The sequence below is a fragment of the Nannospalax galili genome, unplaced genomic scaffold (assembly GCF_000622305.1).
Source record: "Nannospalax galili isolate Female #2095 unplaced genomic scaffold, S.galili_v1.0 scaffold622, whole genome shotgun sequence".
Classification (NCBI taxonomy): domain Eukaryota; kingdom Metazoa; phylum Chordata; class Mammalia; order Rodentia; family Spalacidae; genus Nannospalax; species Nannospalax galili.
Window position 1 is genome coordinate 923443 of NW_008348570.1, and position 21627 is coordinate 945069.

The 21627-nt window shown below is 41.6% G+C and overlaps 1 protein-coding gene across 1 annotated transcript in view; it reads right to left on the reverse strand.

Moving 5' to 3' along the window:
* Nucleotides 1-1627: 1627 nt before the first annotated feature.
* The window catches only part of Thumpd2 (THUMP domain containing 2), a 62657-nt gene continuing 42657 nt past the window's right edge, over nt 1628-21627 (reverse strand). The window contains 6 exon segments of the mRNA XM_008845510.3: nt 1628-4004; nt 4006-4044; nt 4046-4412; nt 12088-12196; nt 19034-19148; nt 19717-19788. Coding sequence (XP_008843732.3) covers nt 3849-4004; nt 4006-4044; nt 4046-4412; nt 12088-12196; nt 19034-19148; nt 19717-19788 — 858 coding nt within the window. The 3' untranslated portion in view covers nt 1628-3848.

Below are 21627 nucleotides of genomic sequence, written 5' to 3' on the forward strand. Positions count from 1 at the left end.
GTCTGGTCCTCATGCTTGTAGAGCATGAGCTTTACCCACTGAACCATCCCTCCAGTCTGGGACTGTCTTTATAATTGTACTGATTGTTTCTCTTCTTTTTTGTGGGGAGGGCATAGGTGGCTTAGGGGAGAATATGCCTTGCTATGTTGTCCAGGCTGGCCTGAGCTCCTGGGTTCAAGCAATCTGTCACGGTTTCCAAATAGCTGAGACCGTGGGCACCACCCCTGTACCCAACTTTGTACTAATATGTTTATTAAGATTGGTGCTTTTGTTAGCCCCAGGTTACATGGTTGGAAAGACAGTCTGTCCAACTCTATTTTCTTCTAAAGGGAATTTTGCTGTTTGTAGAGCATGAATGTGAGAATGAAAAAAATGGAGTATATTTATCATGTCATACACTAGCAGACATGTCGATATCTCTCCACTTATAATCATGGATAACTTATTCATACTGCTCCCTAAAGCTAATTCCTCCATTTGCAGACTGCATTCCATCCCCCCTTTCACGGACGTTGCCCAGCTTTCCTTTTTCATTATTTTTTCAACTCTGCTGGAACACTTGAACATTTTATAAATACATATGTAATACATAATAAAATGTTGCTTTAATATTTTATGTACACATGTACATATATATGTATGCATATGCTTACTTTCCCTGATTAAAAAAAATCATCTTCTTATTCCACATCTAATTACAATGTCATTTCTTTGCTTCCTTTTTTGAAAAAACATAGTGTAAGAGCCACCTGTGCTCACCACCTCCAGCTCGTTCCCATTTTCTCTTCAGCCCATCATAATCTGGTTTCAATCCCTTCCTCACACCTCAACTTCAGTGCCAAAGCCTCTAATGGTCTCCTTGTTGGCAAATCCAGTGGTTGGTTCCCCTCTTTTTCCTGCTTGGTCTGTTAGCTGCATGAGCAGGGTTTCTCCCTACCTCCTCCAAACCCTGGAGTCCTGTGTTTCCTCCCTGAGGAGCTTCATCTCCTACTCGCTTGGGAATTCTCTTCTCCCAACTGCTCTGTCCTGCACGAACCTGGGGCTCAATCCTGGCCCCTTTCCTTTGGTCTTTTACTTAGTTCTTTGGTGATGCCACCCAACTTTATGCTACTCTAAATACTGACAATTTCCTAATATATAACATACATATGTCTCCAGAGCAGACCTTTATTCCCTAAACTTCAGACTCAAATATTTAATCGCCTATTTGACAACTCCACTTTGCTTCATGTGTGTTTCAAAATTAGAAAGTCTAAAACTGTCTAGTGAGCATGTCTAAACTAAACTAGATTTAGTTTGTCTTGGCTAGACAAGTTGAAATTAGGCTGTCTAGACTAGCAAACCTGAAACTGAATTTCGGATGTCCCCAAACAAATCCCAGCCCTACTGCCCCTGTAGCCTTTTCCCTCTGTTGACAGACACTCCCTGTGTCAGGTGCATGCCCAAAGATCTTGTGGTCCGTGTCTCCTTGGCATCCACTACATCACTGTCAAACACACCAGCAGATCCTGCGCCCACTACTTTTGGACACAGTCTATCTCCCACCTCTACTGTTTTCATTCTAGAGTGTGTGTTACACTTTTTTTTTTTTTTTTTTTTTTTTTTTTTATTAGAGTTTGTGTTACACTTTTTTTTTTTTTTTTTTTCTTCTTGAATTACACCCAAACCTCCTAGCTAGCCAGGTGCTTACTAGTTATCTCAGCATTCTGGAGATGCAGGAGCCTCACCTGTTGGAGGTAAGCCCAGGCTACCTTCTCAAACAGAAACTACAAAGAACCCCAAAACAAACAAAAACCCACATAAGCAATTTTTCTACTTCCGACCATTTCCTGCCTATAAACAATTTGCCACACAGTTAACAGAGAGCTCTTTAAAATGTTATTGTTACCTGGTGAGAACTCCTTTCGTATAAAAGCCAGCTGTGGCGCTCTCCCTTGTCTGATTTAGCCCATGCCCCCAACAGTCCTCCAGCAACCTGGTGTCCAGTCACTCTGCTCCAGGTGCCTTTATCCTCTGCTGTTCGTCAAACACGACAGGCACTCTCCTGCCTCTTGCAGAGGCCCTAGCTATTTCTTCGGTCTGGAATATCCCTCTATCTCCTTTAAATATTTACTCAAATCTCACAATTTCAGTGAGACCTAGTCTATTTAAAAATGTAAAATAGAGGCTGGAGAGATGGCTCAGTGCTTAAAGGGCTTGCTATAGAAGCAATGACCAGAGTTCGGATCTCCAGAATCTACGTAAACACTGGGTGGGCACAGCAGCGTGTCTGTAATTCCAGTCCTAGAAAGTGGAGACTGAGGATCCCTAGAGCAAGTTGGTTAGTCAGACTAGCTATAATGGCGAAGCTCTGGGTTTGATGGAGGCTGCTTCAAAAAGAGTAAAGGTGGAGAGTCTGAGAAGATTCCCAGCATCAGATTTGGGCCTCTATATGCATGTGCACACATAAGTCACCACATATGCAAACACACACACACACACACACACACACACACACACACACACAAATGTAAAATCCAGCCTCCTGTCCTCCACAACCACTTTACCCTGCTTTCCCATCCCCTCAGATATCACTTTCTAATGTAGCAAATAAAGCGTCTGTTGTTCTTGTCTTTCTCCCCTACTGAATGTTCAAATTCAATGAGGGCAGGGTCTCTGGGTCATCGATGTGCCTCAAGCTTAAACCAGTGCTGTGATGATGATTAATCTTGTCATCTTGATGGGATTTATAATCACCACAAAAACAAACCCTTAGGCTTCTCTGTGGGGGAGTTTCTCCATGAGGTTAATTGAGGTGGGAAGACCCGTCCCAAGTGTAGGCTGGCACCATTTCAAGGGCTGGGGACCTGGACTGAATGGAAATAGAAAGCCAGCTGAACACGAGCACACACTGCTTTCTACTTCCTGAGTCTGGACATGATGTGACCTGCCACCACACCTTCCCTGCCATGACAGACTGAGCCTACACTGAGCCAATACGATGTGCCTTGGTATCCAGTAGGTCCGTAGTATGCTGTATGGCCATAGAGCCAAACTAGATGCTCTCTAGCCTGGAGCATAGCTGAAACTTTGGGACAGGAACATTCTGGCAAAGACCACTTTGTTACAGCTTACACTAGTCAATGTACCTTCACACAGAATAAATACCATGCCCTGCTTAGAAGGCAACTTGTGGAGGAGATAAGAATCACAAAGTGGGAAATTCCTAAACATAGGAAGGTTGTTCAAATGTTATCAAACTTGCCAAAAGTTGAGTTATTTATCAGGGTACTGAAAAAAAGACCAAGTAAGAAAATGTGTTCATCATCTTCCTATTTTTCTTTCTCAGCTAGCAAACACAAGAACTGAATTTCTACAAAGGAGGGTAGGGGGAATTTATTAATGCTTCTTAAAAACCAAATTTCAGGAGCTGGGGACATGGCTTAGAGGTTAAGAGTACGTGCTGCTCTTGCAGAGGACTTGGGTTCAGTTCCCAGCACCTATATGATGGGCCACAATCACCAGTAATTACAATTCCAGGGGATCCAGCACCCTCTTCTGGCCTACATCAGTGGGCACCAGGCATGAATGTGATTCACATTCAAGATGCAGGGACTCACACATACACATAAAATAAAAATCTTAAAAAAGCAAACTTCATTTTCTGAAGGATTCCAGATTAATTCATATTGTCCTTACTCTGATGTTTTATAAAATATGAGTCATATAAAATGTATGGAAAATAAAAATAATTTTCATTCCAACAGAGAAGCAAATTATAGGTTAAAAAAAATCAAGTTCAATATATAAAAAAGTTATATAAAAGGGTTTCTTCATTTCTAAGTTGGATTTCTGGGGTGAAATAGTTTTCATACTAACCAACACAAAACTGGAGTCTTCCTAACACACCCACCTTGGTCTCTGTCAAGAACACTGAGCACTGGAGAGTATAAAGCAGGGACTCTCAGAAGGGTGTTCCTAGACATGCCTGTCCTCAGAGGCTGCTCCCCTGGGGCTCTGGGGCTCTAAGGAATTCTGGAGACAGGGTGATTCCCGTATGGCAGAATGAAGGCGCAGGATGTGCACTGGGCTCACCGCATCCAGTCAGAGGCAGTCCTGAAGCCTGTGCCTTCTTATATTTACATATGAATGCATCTGTTTTTCCGAGGCTAACTCTGAAGCATTCCACTGGCACCAATGAACCAAAGGGTGACATTTTGTCTGCACATGGCTGAGTCCCTGCTTCATGTGTAGACGACACTGCCTCTGGTGAGTCAGTTGCTTTGTCAGGATTCAAGAACGTCTTCATTTCAAGGTCAGTGGTGTGGCTGCCCTCAGAACTAAGAGGGATGCTGCCATCTCCGAGGCTTCTGAGGCACCTGTGGTGAGCTTCACTGAGCAACAATACCATGGTTCCACCAACATGCAACACTCTGTGACAAAAAAAAAAAAGAGAGATAATTGGGATGTGTATTTCTTTCTTCCGAGACAACAAACAATCCCGATTTATTTAAAATAGTTGTTAATTTGAAATTTAATTTCATCTATTTAAATACAAGGGTTTTGATAATTACGTAGCATCTTCCATAATGCATATTCATTATCATAATTATGGAATCTCTCATACAAATCTGCTTTAATTATCTATTTTTGCTCTACTTAAAAGGCAAGCTTCAAAGTAATTTGTAGTCACATTCTAACAAATGATTGTACAGGGAGAAAGCTAGCGACAAATCCTACAGAATCAGCATATTCAAGTCAGAAGGAGGCTTGATGGGAGACGATGTCACCAGGGAAGTTAAGGCAGCAACAAAGGAGATGGTAAAGAAGAGCTGGCAAAGGGCAGACCCTGAACACCAGCTTTTGAGAATTCATTTGCTCAGTCATTCAGATGCAGTCGGGATACTTGTGTAAACAGTGACGAAGAACAAAGAGTCCTGTGTTACTAAAGCTTCACAATAGGCTGCAAAGTGCCCATGAGAGGCTCTAAAACCAGGCAGGGCCGAGCCATGGAGCGTGGCAGAGATAGCAGAGGCAGCCGGGAGGAGAAGATGAGGGGGAGGAAATGAAAGCAGTTCAGCCTGAGTGTGGATTCCAAAGGCCTGCTGGGTACCCAGTCTGGGGTACTGACAGAGACCAGGGCTTAAGGCAGGGAGACAGGGGGTTTAATGGTAGATAAAAGCCATAAGGCCATGATTACCTGGGTAGCAGGAGAAAACAAAGACCAGGAAGCAGAGACAGCATTTGAGGAAGGGACAGTGGAGGAGGAGCCAAGAAACACATCCTAAGAGAAAACCTGGACAACGGGGGTACCAGGGAAGCCAAAGGAGCTGGCTCAGCAGTGCCAGAGGCTACAAGGCTGACAAGTGGCGGGGTGAAATGTCAGCAGGGACCTTAGGGACAGCAGGCCTAGGCGAGGGCAGGTGATGATGGTTTGCCAGAGCTGAACGGACACTGGAGGATGAGGAAGCAGAGGTCAGACATAAACTATTCAACAAGTTCAGTTAGAATTGCTCCAGGAGCAAGAGTTAAAGGGCAAGGTGGAAGGAGCTTTCCAGCTCTCACCTACCCATCATCAGTTCAGACAGTTCTGTCTCCTACTGTAGCACACATTCAGCTATTTCATTCATATTTTGCTGGAATTATAGTAACACTCTCCTGACAGACGGGTCTTCTGGATACCCTTCCTGCTGCCTCTTTCTGGGTTTCCACTCAGAAGGCAGATGTCTGCTAGCTCTCCAGCTGCTTTACTGAACTTCAGGCAAGTTCTAAACTCTGTCCTAGGACACTCGAGGCTCCCCCAGGATCTGCCCTCACCCGCCTTTTCAGTACCACCATCTACTTACTTCCGTCTGCACAGGGGCCCTCCTTTAGTTGCTCAAATTCAACATCTTGCTTCCCCCTTGCGATACTGGGTCTCAGGGCTTGCTCTTAACACTCACTCTCAGGTCCTAGAGTTCCAATACCACCTCTGTGGAGAGGCATCTCTTGACTATGCCTAAAGTAGTCAGTGCTTTTCTCTCTCCAGCAAAATACCTTGCTCTATTTCCCTTGCTGTACCATGATCTGAAAGGCTGCCATGTCTACTCCTTACAATGTCTTCCCAACCTGATGGCCCCAGCCCTGACTGTCCTGTCTACCGCTGTGTCCTCAGGATTTGGTGCAGGACACAGAGTAGGCAAACACTTCCCGAAGTATCTTGGGAACGGACGACTGACTCTTGGAAAAAGCAGAAGGAAAGGCTGAAGGTGAGGATGCGAAGTAGGCAGGGTGTAGTTCCTGAGGAAGGGACGGGGAAGAGAGCCTGCCTAGAAGAGAGAAAACTATTTTTACAGGGATTAAGAGATGGGACGAGGCCAAACGTGGTTATATGCCAGGAGGTGGAAACAAGAAGACATAAATGTCTATAAACGTATAAAAAAAAATCACATAATACACACACATACACACAAATCTTTTAACCTACTGCATTAACAAAGACAATGTATGCTTAGGATGCTAAGACCACAAGACAATGAGTCTTCTTGAAGATGGAAACTGCTATAACATTTTTAGGACAGTAGGTTAGCAATATTGTATCAAATATACAAAAGACCATGTCCTTCTATGAAATTATCCTGAAAAGATAAGGCAGTAGCAGTAGAACAAGAAACTGATGATGATATTGTGTTACTATTTACTGGAAGCCAGGCACTATTTTAAATGCTTTGTATACTACATATCATTTAACCCTCTGAACTGTCCTTTCAAATATGCCTGTGCAAGTGTAATTTTGCAGATGAAAAGACTGAGGCACTGTGGAATTTTAGGCAATAATCATACACTAAATTTGAAAGCCTATGCAAAAATTATTTACATGATAATCTACAAGTACTGGTTAGATAATGGTACATATGTGGTGATCACTGAAAATTATAATGTACAGTACAAATGTTCAAAAAGGCAACATGCTGTTGAGTAAGAAAAGGCATCATTGTATACAGTAAATTAAAGATGATCCTATGTATATACAATTAAAAATATCCGCCTCTTCTGGCCTATGCACAAAGCTAGATGCCTAGCAGGATATTTAATACATACATTTAAAAATTTTTATTTTTTTGTGTGTATGAGTGTATTGCCTGCATGTATATAAGTGCACCTGTGTTGTGCAATGCCCTCAGAGGTCAGCAGAGTGTGTTGGATCGCCTGGAACTGGAGTTATGGATAGTTGTTAGCTGTCATGTGGGTGCTGGGACTCAAGCCCTCTGCAAGAACAGACAGTGCACTTAACCTCTGAGCCATCCCTCCAGCCCCATGTAGCACGATATTTACCAACTTATTAATGAAAAACACAAAGGAAAAAAGGTCACCTGAAGCTCTGCTACTCAGATAAACAGTTTTGACAAATGTTCTCCTAGGCATCTTTCCAAGTATATGTGCACAGGTTTTTTTTACAGAGAGCTATTCAAAAATTATGAATACTGCTCAAACTGCCTGCCTCTGAACTGTAGTGCTATGTATTTGATAATGATATTATCTTTGAAAACAATTCAGTTATTAACAAGTTGAGCCTACTATCAAATCACATACAAGAGATTTCTCTTCCTTGCGTGGTCCTGCAAGACGTGCAGAGGGCACAAATAATCCCAAGACATTTGGCCATGGAGCACATGAGGCTTTATGCATTTCAACCAACTAGTGCAAACCCTCTGCCTCAGGTGGTCTCGTGTACTCACTGCTCCTTGAACATCCTTTCTGCCTCATTATTCACTCACACATGGTCACTGAATGTCAGTATGTATAAAACGTGATCTCCTTTTTAAATTATTTCAAAACTTGCAGATTTCGCTGAAAACTTTCTTCCCTGAAACCTTCTCAGGTCTCTTGATCTGCATCTGCAAGATCTCAGGTCTCTTTCATCTGCAAGACTCCACATGGAGTCTTGTCCTTTCTCAAGGTGAGCAAGTTGCATTTCTAATTTTGCTCATGTGTGATACATAGAGGTATTTGAGAACAAAGCTCTGTATTCATGAAATGGTTAATCTTTGAACAAACTGAAGGAAGCGATGACAAGCTGCGAGCACAGCTCATGCCACCAGAGGAATCACTTGTCCGACAATCTTTAGTTCTGAGATCTGTTTCTTCCTAGAGAATCCAGCTCTATATGACACGCAGAACATTCATTTCTACTGCGTGGTTCTGAACAGGTTTACTGAGCTCTTACGTCTTTCCTTAATTTTACTAAATGCAACTCTTGCTCTTTCAATTTCTGCCTAGAACCTTCCTTAAAGCATTGGGAGAAAACTTGTATGTGCTTAGATATGAATATACACTCCCACATACTTCCCAAAAACTTTTGAAGTGGTTTACAAAAAAAAAAAAAAAAAAATTGCATTAAGAGCTACATACTGAGCCCTGCCTAGTATCTGGTACTGTTCGAGAGCTTTAAGTTCATGGAATTCTTAGAACATTTCAACATTGGTATGATGATTGGTCAGGCAGTCTCTTGGATGACTGGAGAACTGTGAAGTGAGTGAGCCAAGACTAGAACCAGTGTCCTGGCTTGAGAGGTGTTTTCAACCACTCTGCCATACTGCTTGCAGAAAATCCAAGACCATAGAGTCAAAAGTCAGACCATAAAGGATTAAGGCAGGCAGCAAAGCAGCTGGGGCACAGAAGGAAAATTCCCTTAGATTCGAATGTACACACGCTGAACTGGACCAAGGAGGCATTCATATTTTTTAATATTTATATTTATTATTTTTATTTTATGAGTATGAATGTATTTCCTGCATGTGTGTAAGTGCACTTGTGTCATGCAATGTCCACGGAGGTCAGAAGAAGACGTGAGATTCCCCTAGAACTGGAGTTATGAACAGTTGTTAGCTGCCATGTGGATGCTGGGAATAGAACCCAGGTCCTCTGCGAGAGCAGCCAGGGCTCTTAACCACTGAGCCCCCTAGAAAGCATTCTTAATCACTCAGGAAATATTAAATACTCATCTTCCTGCTTCTCAGGCAAATATTTAAATTTACTGCCAGAGTGGGTGGACAGCTACACTGCCTCACTTTAAATGCTAGCCCAGGGAAAGGCTGCTGTTACTTACTAGTGCTGCAGGGACTGTCTGCTCAAAATCTTATCTCCCATTGACTTATAGCCATGTTTAACATATGGAGCACTGCACCTTCAGTCAAGTCATTATCTCTCTGGAAGGCTCTGGTTTAAATACACGCCACTCTTCACACACTCTATTATCTCACCATGAACTGGTTAATGGATAGTGAATTCCCCAGTTAGGTTCACAGGCTGTACTTATTAAGCCTTGCTGCACAATAGAATCACACTGGCAGCTTTTGAGAGATACACCCAAGCCCTACCCTAGATCAATTAATTAGAGATCTAGAGGAGAGTGGTAGGGAATAGGTATCAGTATTTTAAAAAGTGTTCCTGCAATGATCTTAACATGAAGTCAGGGTGGTGAAATCTGCTGGAAGGGAAATGTAATACTGGATTAAAAAGGATGTTCAAGAGATGTCTGTATTACAAGTGCTGCTCCCAACAGAACAAAAGTTAGGCACCTAGATAATAGGGAAGTAGCTTAATTCTTTTTTAAAAAACAATTTATTTTATGTGTATGAGCATATTGCCTGCATGTATATAAGGGCACCTGCCATGCAATGCCCATGGAGTTCAGAAGAGGGCATTCAATCTCCAGGAACTGGCGTTACAGATGGTTGTTAGCCACCATGTGGGTGCTGGGAGCTGAACCCATGTCCTCCGCAAGAGCAGCCAGTGCTCTTAACTGCTGAGCCGTCTCTCCAGCCCCCCTTTAAAAAATTATTGTGTGTCTGTGTGGCATCGCCTGCATGCCACATCGTGCTTGTGGAGGTTAGAGGACAACATTCTGTAGTTAGTTCTTGCTTCCACCTAGATACAGGAATGCTGGGATTACAGATATGTTATGCCTCTGGTTCCCAGGATTGAACACAGTTCATCAGGCTTGGGTAGCCAGTGATTTTATCTGCTGAGCCATCTCCCTGGGCCCTGGCTTAGCTATTTCTACTTCAATAAGAAGCTGTGACTGGGGAAATGACTCAGTAGATAGTAGTCGCAGAGCTGGGAAGAAGCAGCTTCCCTTTTCTCCTTCCTTTCCTTTCTCCCTCCCTCCCTCCCCCCGTGTCTGTCAGGTGCCTCCTCTCAGTCAAGCGTCAGAGCAGCCCTGGAGACAGTTTTTTTTCAGTTTTAAGAGGTCGAGGGGGGTGAGGCTAGTGATGGTGGGGTCTGGAACCATCTCATTGCTTTAATCTCAGGGACACAGGTGGCAGCTTCGCCTCCTTCCTGCCCGCCCCAGGCCTTCTTCCCAACCCCTCTCTTCTCGTAACTTGGTAATGAATGAAGTATTTATTGGTGAAGGGAACAGCTGCTGCTGCTTCTCCTGCTTCTGGGACTTGCTCCCCTGTTTCTTCTTCATGACCTTTCTCAAGCCAGAGAGGGGGAGCCAGGAGTATTGGGGCCAGACCCTGGGCACAAGACCTGGCCCAGGTCCCTTCGCTTTCCTATGTTCCAGCCACCCATCATTTCCTCCCTCTATGATTCTTGCCTCCCACCCCCTGCCTGCCCAGCCTGGACCCTGAAGTGTGGAGAGACACATAAGCCTGACTGTCCTCTGGGGGCAGGAGCTGAGCCTTTTTGTTGCTCTGCTCCCACGAGAGTGAGGGTAACACAATCGATTAAAACCATTTTGTTCTAAAAAACGAGCTCGGGTCCTCAAGCATGAGGGCCCGAGTTCAAATCCCCAGTACTTGTGTAAAAAACCAAATGTGGCAGTGTGTGCCTATAATCCCAACACTGGGGAGCTAGACAGGAAGATCTCTGGGCTTGCTAGCCAAGTCTGTGAGCTCCAGGTTCAGTGAGAGACCTAGTCTCAAAAAATTAGGTGACGAGAGATAAAGGAAGACATCTGACAACTCTGGCTACCACATGCATGTGCACCCACTTATGTGCACACATAGCCCACTCATACCCCCAACACACACACACACACACACACACACACACACACACACACACGACACACACACACACACACACACACACACACACAGAGAGAGAGAGAGAGAGAGAGAGAGAGAGAGAGAGAGAGGAAACATGGAGCACCCAGCTCATGAAGGCACTGAAATGGTTAATAGGTGTGCTTAGACTTCTAGCCAGGCTTTGATTTCCTCATAGAACATTATCCCCGACACTGAATTCTCTTTATTGAAAATATATGCTCAGTTTAAAAATTGGTGACATGCCACTTACCTAGCAGGTTCAGAACATTCTGTTATCCTAGTCTATCAAATGTCCAGCTGCACCCAGCTCATGAAGGCACTGAAATGGTTAATAGGTGTGCTTAGACTTCTAGCCAGGCTTTGATTTCCTCATAGAACATTATCCCCGACACTGAATTCTCTTTATTGAAAATATATGCTCAGTTTAAAAATTGGTGACATGCCACTTACCTAGCAGGTTCAGAACATTCTGTTATCCTAGTCTATCAAATGTCCAGCTGAGACAGTTTAGCATGGGCTAATGTCTTATTTGTGTCTATTTATTCATGCATCAATGTAAATGACTGGAAAAATGTTTACCCAGGTCTCACTGTTGAACCTCTTGAAAGAATACTCCATTAAATGATATTCCCTTAGGTCAACATTAGAAACCTTGGTATGAGCAATATTCTTCATTTTTTGCTTCATGGCTAGTGACGGTCCTGTCCATTTCATTCTGGTCTATGGTTCAGCAGTTCTGTGACTATGCGGAAGTTAATCTCTCTGGGCCCTAGTTTCTCGTCTGTAAACTGCAGGGGACCGACACAGAGGACATAGGATTTTGTGAGGATTAGAAGCCAGTATCTAAATCATCCAGCCCGCTGCCTGGAACAAAAATTATGTCTTCTGAGTAAAATTACAGGTATAAGGTGAAAACATATTCCAGTTATAAATTTCTGATTTGAATTTTTAGAAAACTAAACTTCAAAATTTGGGGACATTACTCCAATGCAATCAGACTTAAGAGCTATGATATATTTTTGACTAAATGGCCAGTAGCTAGAAAATTATGGAAATATATTTGATAACTTACCTTTCCATTTCTTGGAGAATGCTTTTGATGTCTTTTCCTAACTTGAATTTTTTCCCAAATGGAATGTCAGAAATAATAATATCAACGCTTTCTGAAGGCCATGGTAATTCTGGAATACAGAAACCAGAGAGTCCCATTACAGTAAGGCCAGGCATTTACCACCCAAGCTGATTTTCTTTATATATTCAATAAAATTTAGGTTTTCTATACTGTCTCTATGGAATGACATGATCCTCAATGCTTTCAGGATCACTAAAGAAAAATGGAACACTTATTGTATCCTGTCCTATGAAAATGGCATATTAGATATGATAAAATGATACAGCAAGCAGCAGAATTTTAAATTAACCAGAAAACCAAATTTTGCTGACATGTTACATAAATAGAGGGTTGCCAGATCCAGGAAGAAACATACGAAGTTATTGAGAAAAACTATTTTTACAAAATTATGTTTTATAATCTTGATTCTATTTTTATTACTACAGGTGAGATTTTGTTCATTTAGTTATATTTGCTTTTAATGGAGATGATCCAAAGTTATCATTATAGTTTTAAAGGCAAGTCAAAAGGTCAAGAAAGTCTATGTAACTTCTAGAGTAGAGAAAGGCTATATAACCATGATTAGTCTAATGAGATTATCACTAAACAAATATTATGTCCAATTATTAAAACTAAAGTTCTTTCTCATAACACTTCCTTCTGAGTGCTGGGACTAAAGGTATGCACCACCATGCCCTGCTTAGACAGGGAAGTTAAAATCAAAACAAGAAACACCCTCTGCTGTCCAAGTGTCTAATGACTACTTGGCAGCTCTCTGTCAGTTCCAACCCTTCTGAGATTAGAAAAACAGATTATTAGAAGAAAAAATAACAGGATAATTTCATTTAAATCTAGGCAGGAATAACTTTTTTCAAGTTATGTTTTAATTTCATGTACTTCATTTTAGGGTGTTGATGCAGGACACATCCATTTGAAAATATTCTGCAAAAAGACACACCAAAAGAAGTCTCAGACCTCAAATGCTTTGTGTATGAGGAACCATGCAGTAACTACCTGAGTTTAAGTAACTCATTTTTCTAGGGTTGGCAACATCAATTTTTCACCCTTTCTGGCTGTTCTCCGTTTTTATCTACAACGTTTAAACTCTATATTACATGATGTGCTATGCTGCTTTTAAAATAATTTGAGAAGTTGAAGGAATAAAATTCACATAGGTAAGAGACTAATTTTTTAAAAAGTTCCAGAACTCAGCAGTGTCATCTGACTAAGCATCATCCAAGCTTTTGTTGATGTGGTGTGGTGTGCAGATGCTGAGTCCTCCAGCCTGTGTACAGCTCCATTGCTGGCTAGCTGAGGGCTGCTGGGAAATGACTGCTTCAGCTTCTCATCTGTAAGAGGAACAGGAGTCCCAGCCTCAGAAGTTAATAAACGCATCATGTGTGGAAACACGTAGAAGGCTGCCTGGCCTGTCGAGCAATCAGTGACTGTTAGGTTCTACTCATGAGGACCTCGCTGTACAAGGCCTTTGCAGCTGTCAAGGGAGAGGACCGTCAGGTGAAGACTAGGGGCTTAGAATCTTTCCAAGAGCTCTGCAGAATCCAGTATTTCCTTGTCACTACCCTTACAGGCTTGGGCAGGCCACTCACTTCTGGGCGGGCTTCTTCCCTGCTCTCCTCCAGCAGTGGGTTTGAGACCTACAGCGTCAGTGTCTAACTATGAGTGTTGGTCAATGGAAGGGCGGCTGCAGAACAGACTGTGGGCCCCACGTTCAGAGACTCTGACATAAAAACTCCTGAGAGCGTAAGTACCTGACTCCTAAGACCGAACACACAGTGAAACTAAATTATTAAGTGCTTTGAACTGCCTGTGACAGTTTGCTTGTAACTGAGGAGATAAGACTTTAAAACAGAAACAGCAAAAAGCAAACAAGTGAAAATGATTTCCTTTTACCTCTGAAGCATGATTTTAGAACATGAAAAAAATTTAGTTTTAAAATTCTGGTTGTTTTCAGCAAAAAACTATCTATGTTTTTCACTTTTTTCCAGTAGAAAGAGGGAAAAATTTGCTTAAAATACAGGATTATGGCATCAAGATATTTTCTTCTAGGAGTTTTAAAAACCTTCAGGCATATACCGAAGACCAGCTGACGGGGCTTTTCTAGACGTGGGCCCACGCTTCCTCCTCTTTTCTTTCCTTGTACTTTGTCATTCTCTCCCGGGTCCAGGTGTGTAACCTTCCTGTTCTGTCACAGAACAGTCATTCCGTTAGCTCTATATTTAATTTGATTCAATCTACATCACCAGTCACTTGGCCTTGACTTCTTGTTCCTCAGCTGATTCATCTCTTAAATGTCTGTATTTTATTAAGTTCCCCCACAAAAAAGGGCTCATTAGTGAAATGCTGCCTGAAATTTTTCATACTTGAAAATGTCATTGTGGCCAGGCATGGTGGCATGCACATTTAATCCCAGCACTCAGGGGCCAGTCTGATCTACATAGTGAGTTCCAGGTCAGCTTGGGGTTATAGGGAGACCTGTCTCTAAAAACTAAGAAAAGACATTGTGGATGGGCAGAATGTTTTTGTGTCACATGATATTTCTGTAACATTTAACATAGGACAACAGAGCCTTGTAAAAAGACCCTATTTCACTGCTAATTGTGTTGGAATGTTTTTTTTTTGTTGTTGTTTTATTTTGCATTGTGGGCCAAAGAAACTTAGAAGCAAGCTCACTGAAGTAGATTACATCTTTTCCTTGCTTAGTTGCTGCTAGAAGATTTTTTCCTTCTGACTATTAATCTTTTTAAAATTTCAGTTACGCACAGGAAGGTGCAAATAACTTCAATGAAAATTTAATCTGTCATCTCAATCCAGAAGTCTATAATTAGGTTTAGAGATGAAGATATATCTTGGCAACTGGGCTGGGATACCACAAAGCTCATGACACAGAAAGGAAAACTGTTGAGAAGAAAGCTAGAAATAAAACGATACATTTAGAATAACTCGCTATCCTGCATATGAGATATCCTATTTGATGGTGGGCCTAAGAAGAACATATATTTGCACACACCGAAGGCTTTTAAATATCAACATTGAAGTAACTAGGGTATGCACTCATATACCAGCTTCTTGCATACTAGTCACTAATCTCATGTTATCACTGGCATTTCTTTTTAAATCTGAATTTTTGTTTTTCATAAAACTGCCTGTGATTGTCAAAGTTTCACTTTCATATTTAAAAACCTTAGAGGGGGCTGGAGAGATGGCTCAGTGGTTAACAGCACTGGCAGCTCTTGCAAAGGACCTGGGTTTGTTTCCCAACACCCACATGGTGGCTAAGAACTATCTGTAACTCCAGTTTCAGGGAATTTGATGCCTTCTCTGACCTCCATGGGCACTGCAATGCACAAAGCAGGTGCACTTACATACATGCTGGCAACACACTCATACACATAAAAATAAAAAAAGTAAACAAAAATATTTTAAAAACCTTAGACTACAATATTTATATTCAAGAAAATACTCTATCCATAGAAACTGAAGTAACTAGAGAACCAGAACAACTCCTACTATGTGGAGGCCGCTCTCAATTCTACTTTTAGATGGACAGCGAGTGCCTCCACTCTTCACAGCCCTTCCATGCAGTGACTTCAACAAACCAAATTCAGGTACGTTGCTTTTATTGTTCTTTTGCTCCACCAAATTTAGATGCTACAAAACTAGGGCCTCAGTTCTATTCCATTCTACTCTAGAATACCTGTACAGTATGTCCAAATAAAATAAAGCAAGCCACCAGAAGGCTCTTGCCAGGAAATAAACCAATGCACAGTTAGAGAATTTCAGAATTAAATCTCATGTGTTACTAAGCTCAAAATAATTTGTTCATGTTTTCCTCGGCATTTGGGGGGTATATTTTAATACTTTCCTGTTGCCAACTTTATTTTTAATAACTTCAAATTATCAAAAAATTCACAACCTTAAGTTTTTTGGCACTGTTTACTGAATTCTTTGATAACAGATTTCCAGTGGACTTTCTAAAACATCTGAAGTGTCTGATGATACTGAGAACTGAAAGATTTAGTAGTCCATGAAGGTTTTCCAATGGAGGTGCCATTTCAACATTACTCATGTGCCTAAGAACAACTTACAACTGAGTAGGAACAAAATTAATTTTGAAAAACAGCCATTTCATGTCAATACTGCATATAGTGATGTCTCACTCTCTTCCACTGCACGTGACAAACGGCTGGCTAAGAGCCAATTATCCTTAAAACAACTTCTAATTTTGAAGCAAATGCTAGGTGAGTCTATAAACAGACCTGTTCTTTTTCGGTGATATTACTCTGCCCTCAGGGTACACAGTAAATGTCAATAAACATTTCAATCAAGTTATATGTTCATTATTACCTTTCTGGAGAAATGTAAATTCAATACTTACCTTTTCATTAAAAATGCACTTTAATACACTTATTGGCACTAAGAGTTTATTATGAAACAGGAATGTTGCCAAACAACTAAATGACACTGGGACTCATAACACATACAGTAAAGGATGCCATACAATAAATGTAAAAGCCTTAGTCGCAAAGGCATGCAAGCACTTTTGAGGGTGTGCTTCTTGTCCTTTTCCTGCATGTACCTATCACATCCCAGATTTCCCTGTGACTCCCCAAAGTGGCAAACAGCAGCCAAGCTGGCAGGGCAGGACAAGTATTAAAGGCAAACACATGAGCACGACGTAAAATGCAACCATCACATTATGGAGCACTTATAGAAGCCCTTCAAAAAAGCGTATCACTGAGTCAGGCATGGTGGCACACTCCTTTAATCCCAGGAGAGAAGGCAGAGTGGTGAGAGAGAAGGTGGATCTCTAGGACTTCCTGGGCAGGCAGGGCAACCTAGTAAGACTCTGTCTCAAAAAAAACAAAACAAAAGAAAAAAAAATACTGACCATTTTTGAACAAATGTGCCAGTAAATGACACCCAAGGATGCATCTGGTCATCTGATACCATAGAGGACTCCATTAGTTTTAAAGTAACAGTAGAGGTACTTTTGCTTGTTTTATAAAGTGAAATTTTATAGAAAATATCTCCAAAATGAAACAAGAATAAAGCTGGGGATGTGGGTAGTGGTAGAGGGCAGATGGGCAACTCTGCTCCCTCCCTCTGGTCTGACAGACACTGTGGAGAAAGCAAATGGTTTCAAAATCCACAGCTCTGATACAATGTATGAAGCAGTTTTCTTATAAGTCTCACAAAAAGAGCATCCTTGAAGACATAAGAATTCATGATAGTGTATGTGGGCTTGGGGAGATGATCTGAGTTCCCATCACTCAACATCACAACTGCCTGTTAAGTCCAGCTCCAGGGGGATCTAACACAGCTGGCCTCCATAGGTACCTGCACATGTAGGTATGTGAGCATACCTACACACAGAATACAGACTTACACATGATTTATAATAATAAACAAAGTCTTAAAAAAAGGATTCATGAAAGCTTGCATCAGTCCAATCGACTCTCAGCTTACTCTAAAAATCTGTGTCTTATGCGAAGTCCTATTAAAAACCTTGGTAAAAAGACTGAGCAAGAACAGCCACACATACCTGTAAGAGCATAATGAACCCAAGTTCTTCTTTGGGGCGGCCTTACTAAGCTGCTATACAGAAATGCTCTTAATATTTTCTCTTGCTGATACTCATTTTTACTGCATTATCACTCTAAAAGAAAAAAAAATTTAAACAGCACTTTGTTCTTCAGGATTACAGTTTAAAAAATATTTTATTATTTTTACTTTTACTTTATGTGTATGTATTTGCTGCATGTCTGTAAGTGCACCTGTGTTGTCCAATGCCCACAGAACACAGAAGAGGACATCAGATCCCCTAGAACCTGAGTTATAGATGGTTGTTAGCTGCTATGTAGGTGCTGGGATTTGAACCCGGGTCTTCTGGAAGAACAGCCAGTGCTCTTAACCACTGAACCATCTCTCCAGTCCCCAAGGATTACACTTTAAAAAAAAAAATTATTTTTATTGTATGCTTGTGTGTGTTTTGCCTGTGTATATATAAGTGCAGAAGTCAGATGAGGGCACTTCCAGAATCCCCTGGAACTGGAGTTATAGATGGTTGTTAGCTGCTATGTGGGTGCTGGGCACTGAACCGAGAGGTCTTCTGCAAGAGCAGCCGGTGCCCTTAACCAATGAATCATCTCTTTAACCTCTGGATGACAGTTGTGGTATCCATTAACACCAAGAGAATCGTTTCTTTAGCTGGGAACTTAATGAGCTGCTGCTTTTAAAGGACAGGGAGGCACTAAAGGAAGAACAAGCAGTTAAGGAGCCTGAGGCTTTGCTAAAACTGCACAGGCCACAGAGGTCAGGGAAATGTGACAGGGACTCTGTATGTCTGATTCCTAGACCCATCTGTCACTGCTGATTTTCTATGAGTAGAGAGAGGACAATGGTTACCATCCATTTTGGTGCCCCAGACCTTCCTGGCTTCTTGAAAGTACTTCTTTAGCAAATAACGGTAAGTGACTAACTCACCTCTTTATGTCCACTGTGACTAACTTACTTCACTATGTCCAATGTGAAGCAAAAAAGGTCAGCTAATTGCTAATTGAGAACATTTTGTATAGTTTAGCTGGAAGAAATTCAAATACTTTATGATTACTACAATGCTCCCTTTATATTATGGTTGTATCATCTGATCTCAAGTTATGAAGCAAGAAATGATTCAGATGCAATAAATGCACCTTCACAAGGCAGGCTTCCACTAGGGTGCTTATGGAAACTGTACAAATGCTGCTTGCTGATTGTGAATATTTCAAAAAAAAATCAAACACTTACAGTAATGGAAGCAAAGTATGCATTAGCCCTGCAGACCTTCCACGGGGCCTAAGCAATCCAACCGCACATACAGAGAGCGGTTTTGATTTTAGTGTCTTACCTGTAACAGAGACTTTCAGTAACTCAATCCTATCCTTCAGGCCTGCAGCATTCAGATTATCACATGCTCCAAGTAACTGGGAGTCGCTGACATCAGCACCCACATAGTACACATCCTGTGGGAAAGAAATCTGTATTTTAAGTATGTAAGTTAAGAATCTACTTGCATTTTTTTCACAGGGTGAACAGGTTTTAAATTTTAAGTTAAAACAAATTTAAAGTATGCTTTTGTCCACTGACTAACTTACTTCACTATGCCCAATGTGAAGCAAAAAAGGTCAGCTAACTGCTAACTGAGAACATTTTGTATAGTTTAGCTGGAAGAAATTCAGATTCTTTATGATTCAAATACTTTTTGCTTTTGAAACACTCAATAGCAAAATTAAAAGTTTTCTGTGAAATTTTAAAGTCTGCTAGTATTTTGCATTAGAAGTGCATAAAGAATTTAGAGATTACATAGTTATCATAATCCTGGCACATTTTCTTAAATTCCTGATAGTATTTAAGGACCTAACAGAAACTTAACACTTCAAAATCTGTTGGAACTATAGTGAACAGGAGCTCATATAATTAAAAATAATAATCCCAAACCAGACAATCTACTTGTAAATAGTTGGAAATAACTTGTAAATACACTTGGTAAAGTGAGTACATAACTTGGTTTACACCAAGCTTACAACTTACTGGCCATTCTTTGGCAGCTTCCACAAGTATCGTTCCAAGTCCACACATTGGATCTAAAACAAACGCGCCGGCCTAAACAGAAATAAGAATTCGGTGTTACTGAGTGCCATAACTGGTCTACCATGAAAGAACCCTAAACCTGAGGAGTTGATATTTCAAGAGCTAAAAGAAACTTTAAAGGGGGCAACACTGGAGAGGCAGCCAGGAGATGCGACCCATGGACTGGGCTGAACTTGTGACAATCCCTAAACCTTAGAGGTCTGCAGAATGGGCAGCTCATGCTTCATGGCTGCCCACAGTTGGGCACCTAAGACTCTATTCCTTCTGGAACCCAGGCTGATGAAGTGGCCACCATCTGGAATGTCATTGTCACCGTGGAAAAGAGAGGGAACACATTACACACTGTGCGTTGCTCTGAACAGTGTTATCTAGATATGGCTCACATGACTTCCTCCAGCATTTAGCTGGCTAACTCATGTCAGTCACATGACACACATGGCTTCAAGAAGCCAGGACAATATACCACCATTTGTGCTTGGTAAGGGAATAATAATTTGGAGGAAAAATAAATTACTTCACTCCTATCAGGCTGGACCTTAGTACCCGAAGGATTCTGGTTCTGTTCTTCAGGAAGGATGCTATTTAGAGGGTGTGACTAAAGGAGCCACACAATACTGTACTTCGAGGGGATCATGCCGGCTGCTCTGCAGCATGGACCACACATAAGTGAGAATGTGTACAAGGAAGCTGGTTAGGGAGTCCAGGCAGGAGAGGACATAGCTTGAATTAAGAGTGTCTGGTAGGAATAGTTGGATTCTCAGTCTATTTTAAAAGGTAGAGTCAAAAGGAAGGTTTGAATGTAGAACATAAAGAGAATCCAGGGTCTAGAAGGACGATAATTGTTCCCTGAACCATGGGAAGAAGAGCTGCCTATCACTGAGGTGGGAAAGAGGTGCAGAGGAGAGAAAAGACTGGACACAGTAACTTCAAGACACCTCTCGGACCTCTCAGGATGATGTTGAGTGAGTCACTAGACAGATGAACGTCGACTTCAAGGTTCAGGTTACGGATATAAATCTGGGAACAGTCAATGGGAGTCAGCTGATAAATGGTACCTAAAGCACAGAACGGGATGAGATCATCCAGGAAGCAAGAGAAGCTAAAAAGGGAAGTTTACGGATTGATCTAAACATAGATGCTTGGAGGATAAAGATGAGCCATGCATGCTAAGAGGTGGTGTACACGACGGAGGAAAACCTGCAGTGATTGCCAAGCCAACAAGAAAAACTGCTGCAGCCACAGCAACCAGGAGCCAAATGCTGACAAGGACCATGCGCAGCTTTGGTGGGTTCAGAGTCTTGATGAGGAAAGCCTGAAGAGGCAGGTCATGGGAAGACGGGAAGTAAAGGCATAGAGACAGCAAATATCGACTGTTTTCAAGAGATTTTTGTTTTGTTTTGTTGGTAAAAGAAGCAGAGATAACTGTGGACTTAAGAGGGTCTTTTGTCTTCTTTTCAAGTTGCAAGATTACATACAGCAGGTATACAGGGTGACAGCAACCGCCCAGCTGAGAAAAAGCCCAGCTATGAAGAGCAAGTGGAGTTTAGACCTAACACTGGAGCAGAAAAGGCAGTTCACTACTGGAAGGACAATATCCACAATCTGTGGGCGCAGAGTCCGGTATATTGATGGATCGGGGGAAGAGGACACTAAAGTTCTGAGTCTAATGTTTAAGTCAAATACAGAAGAGAGTTCAAAATGAGTAAACAAAATGATTAATAGGATAGAACAAAATTCTTTCTTTTTTTATTTTTTGAGTCTTTTTGGAGACAGGGTCTCCCTGTAGCCCCAGCTGACCTAGAACTCACTATGTAGACCAGGCTGGCCTTGAACTCACAAAGATCCACCTGC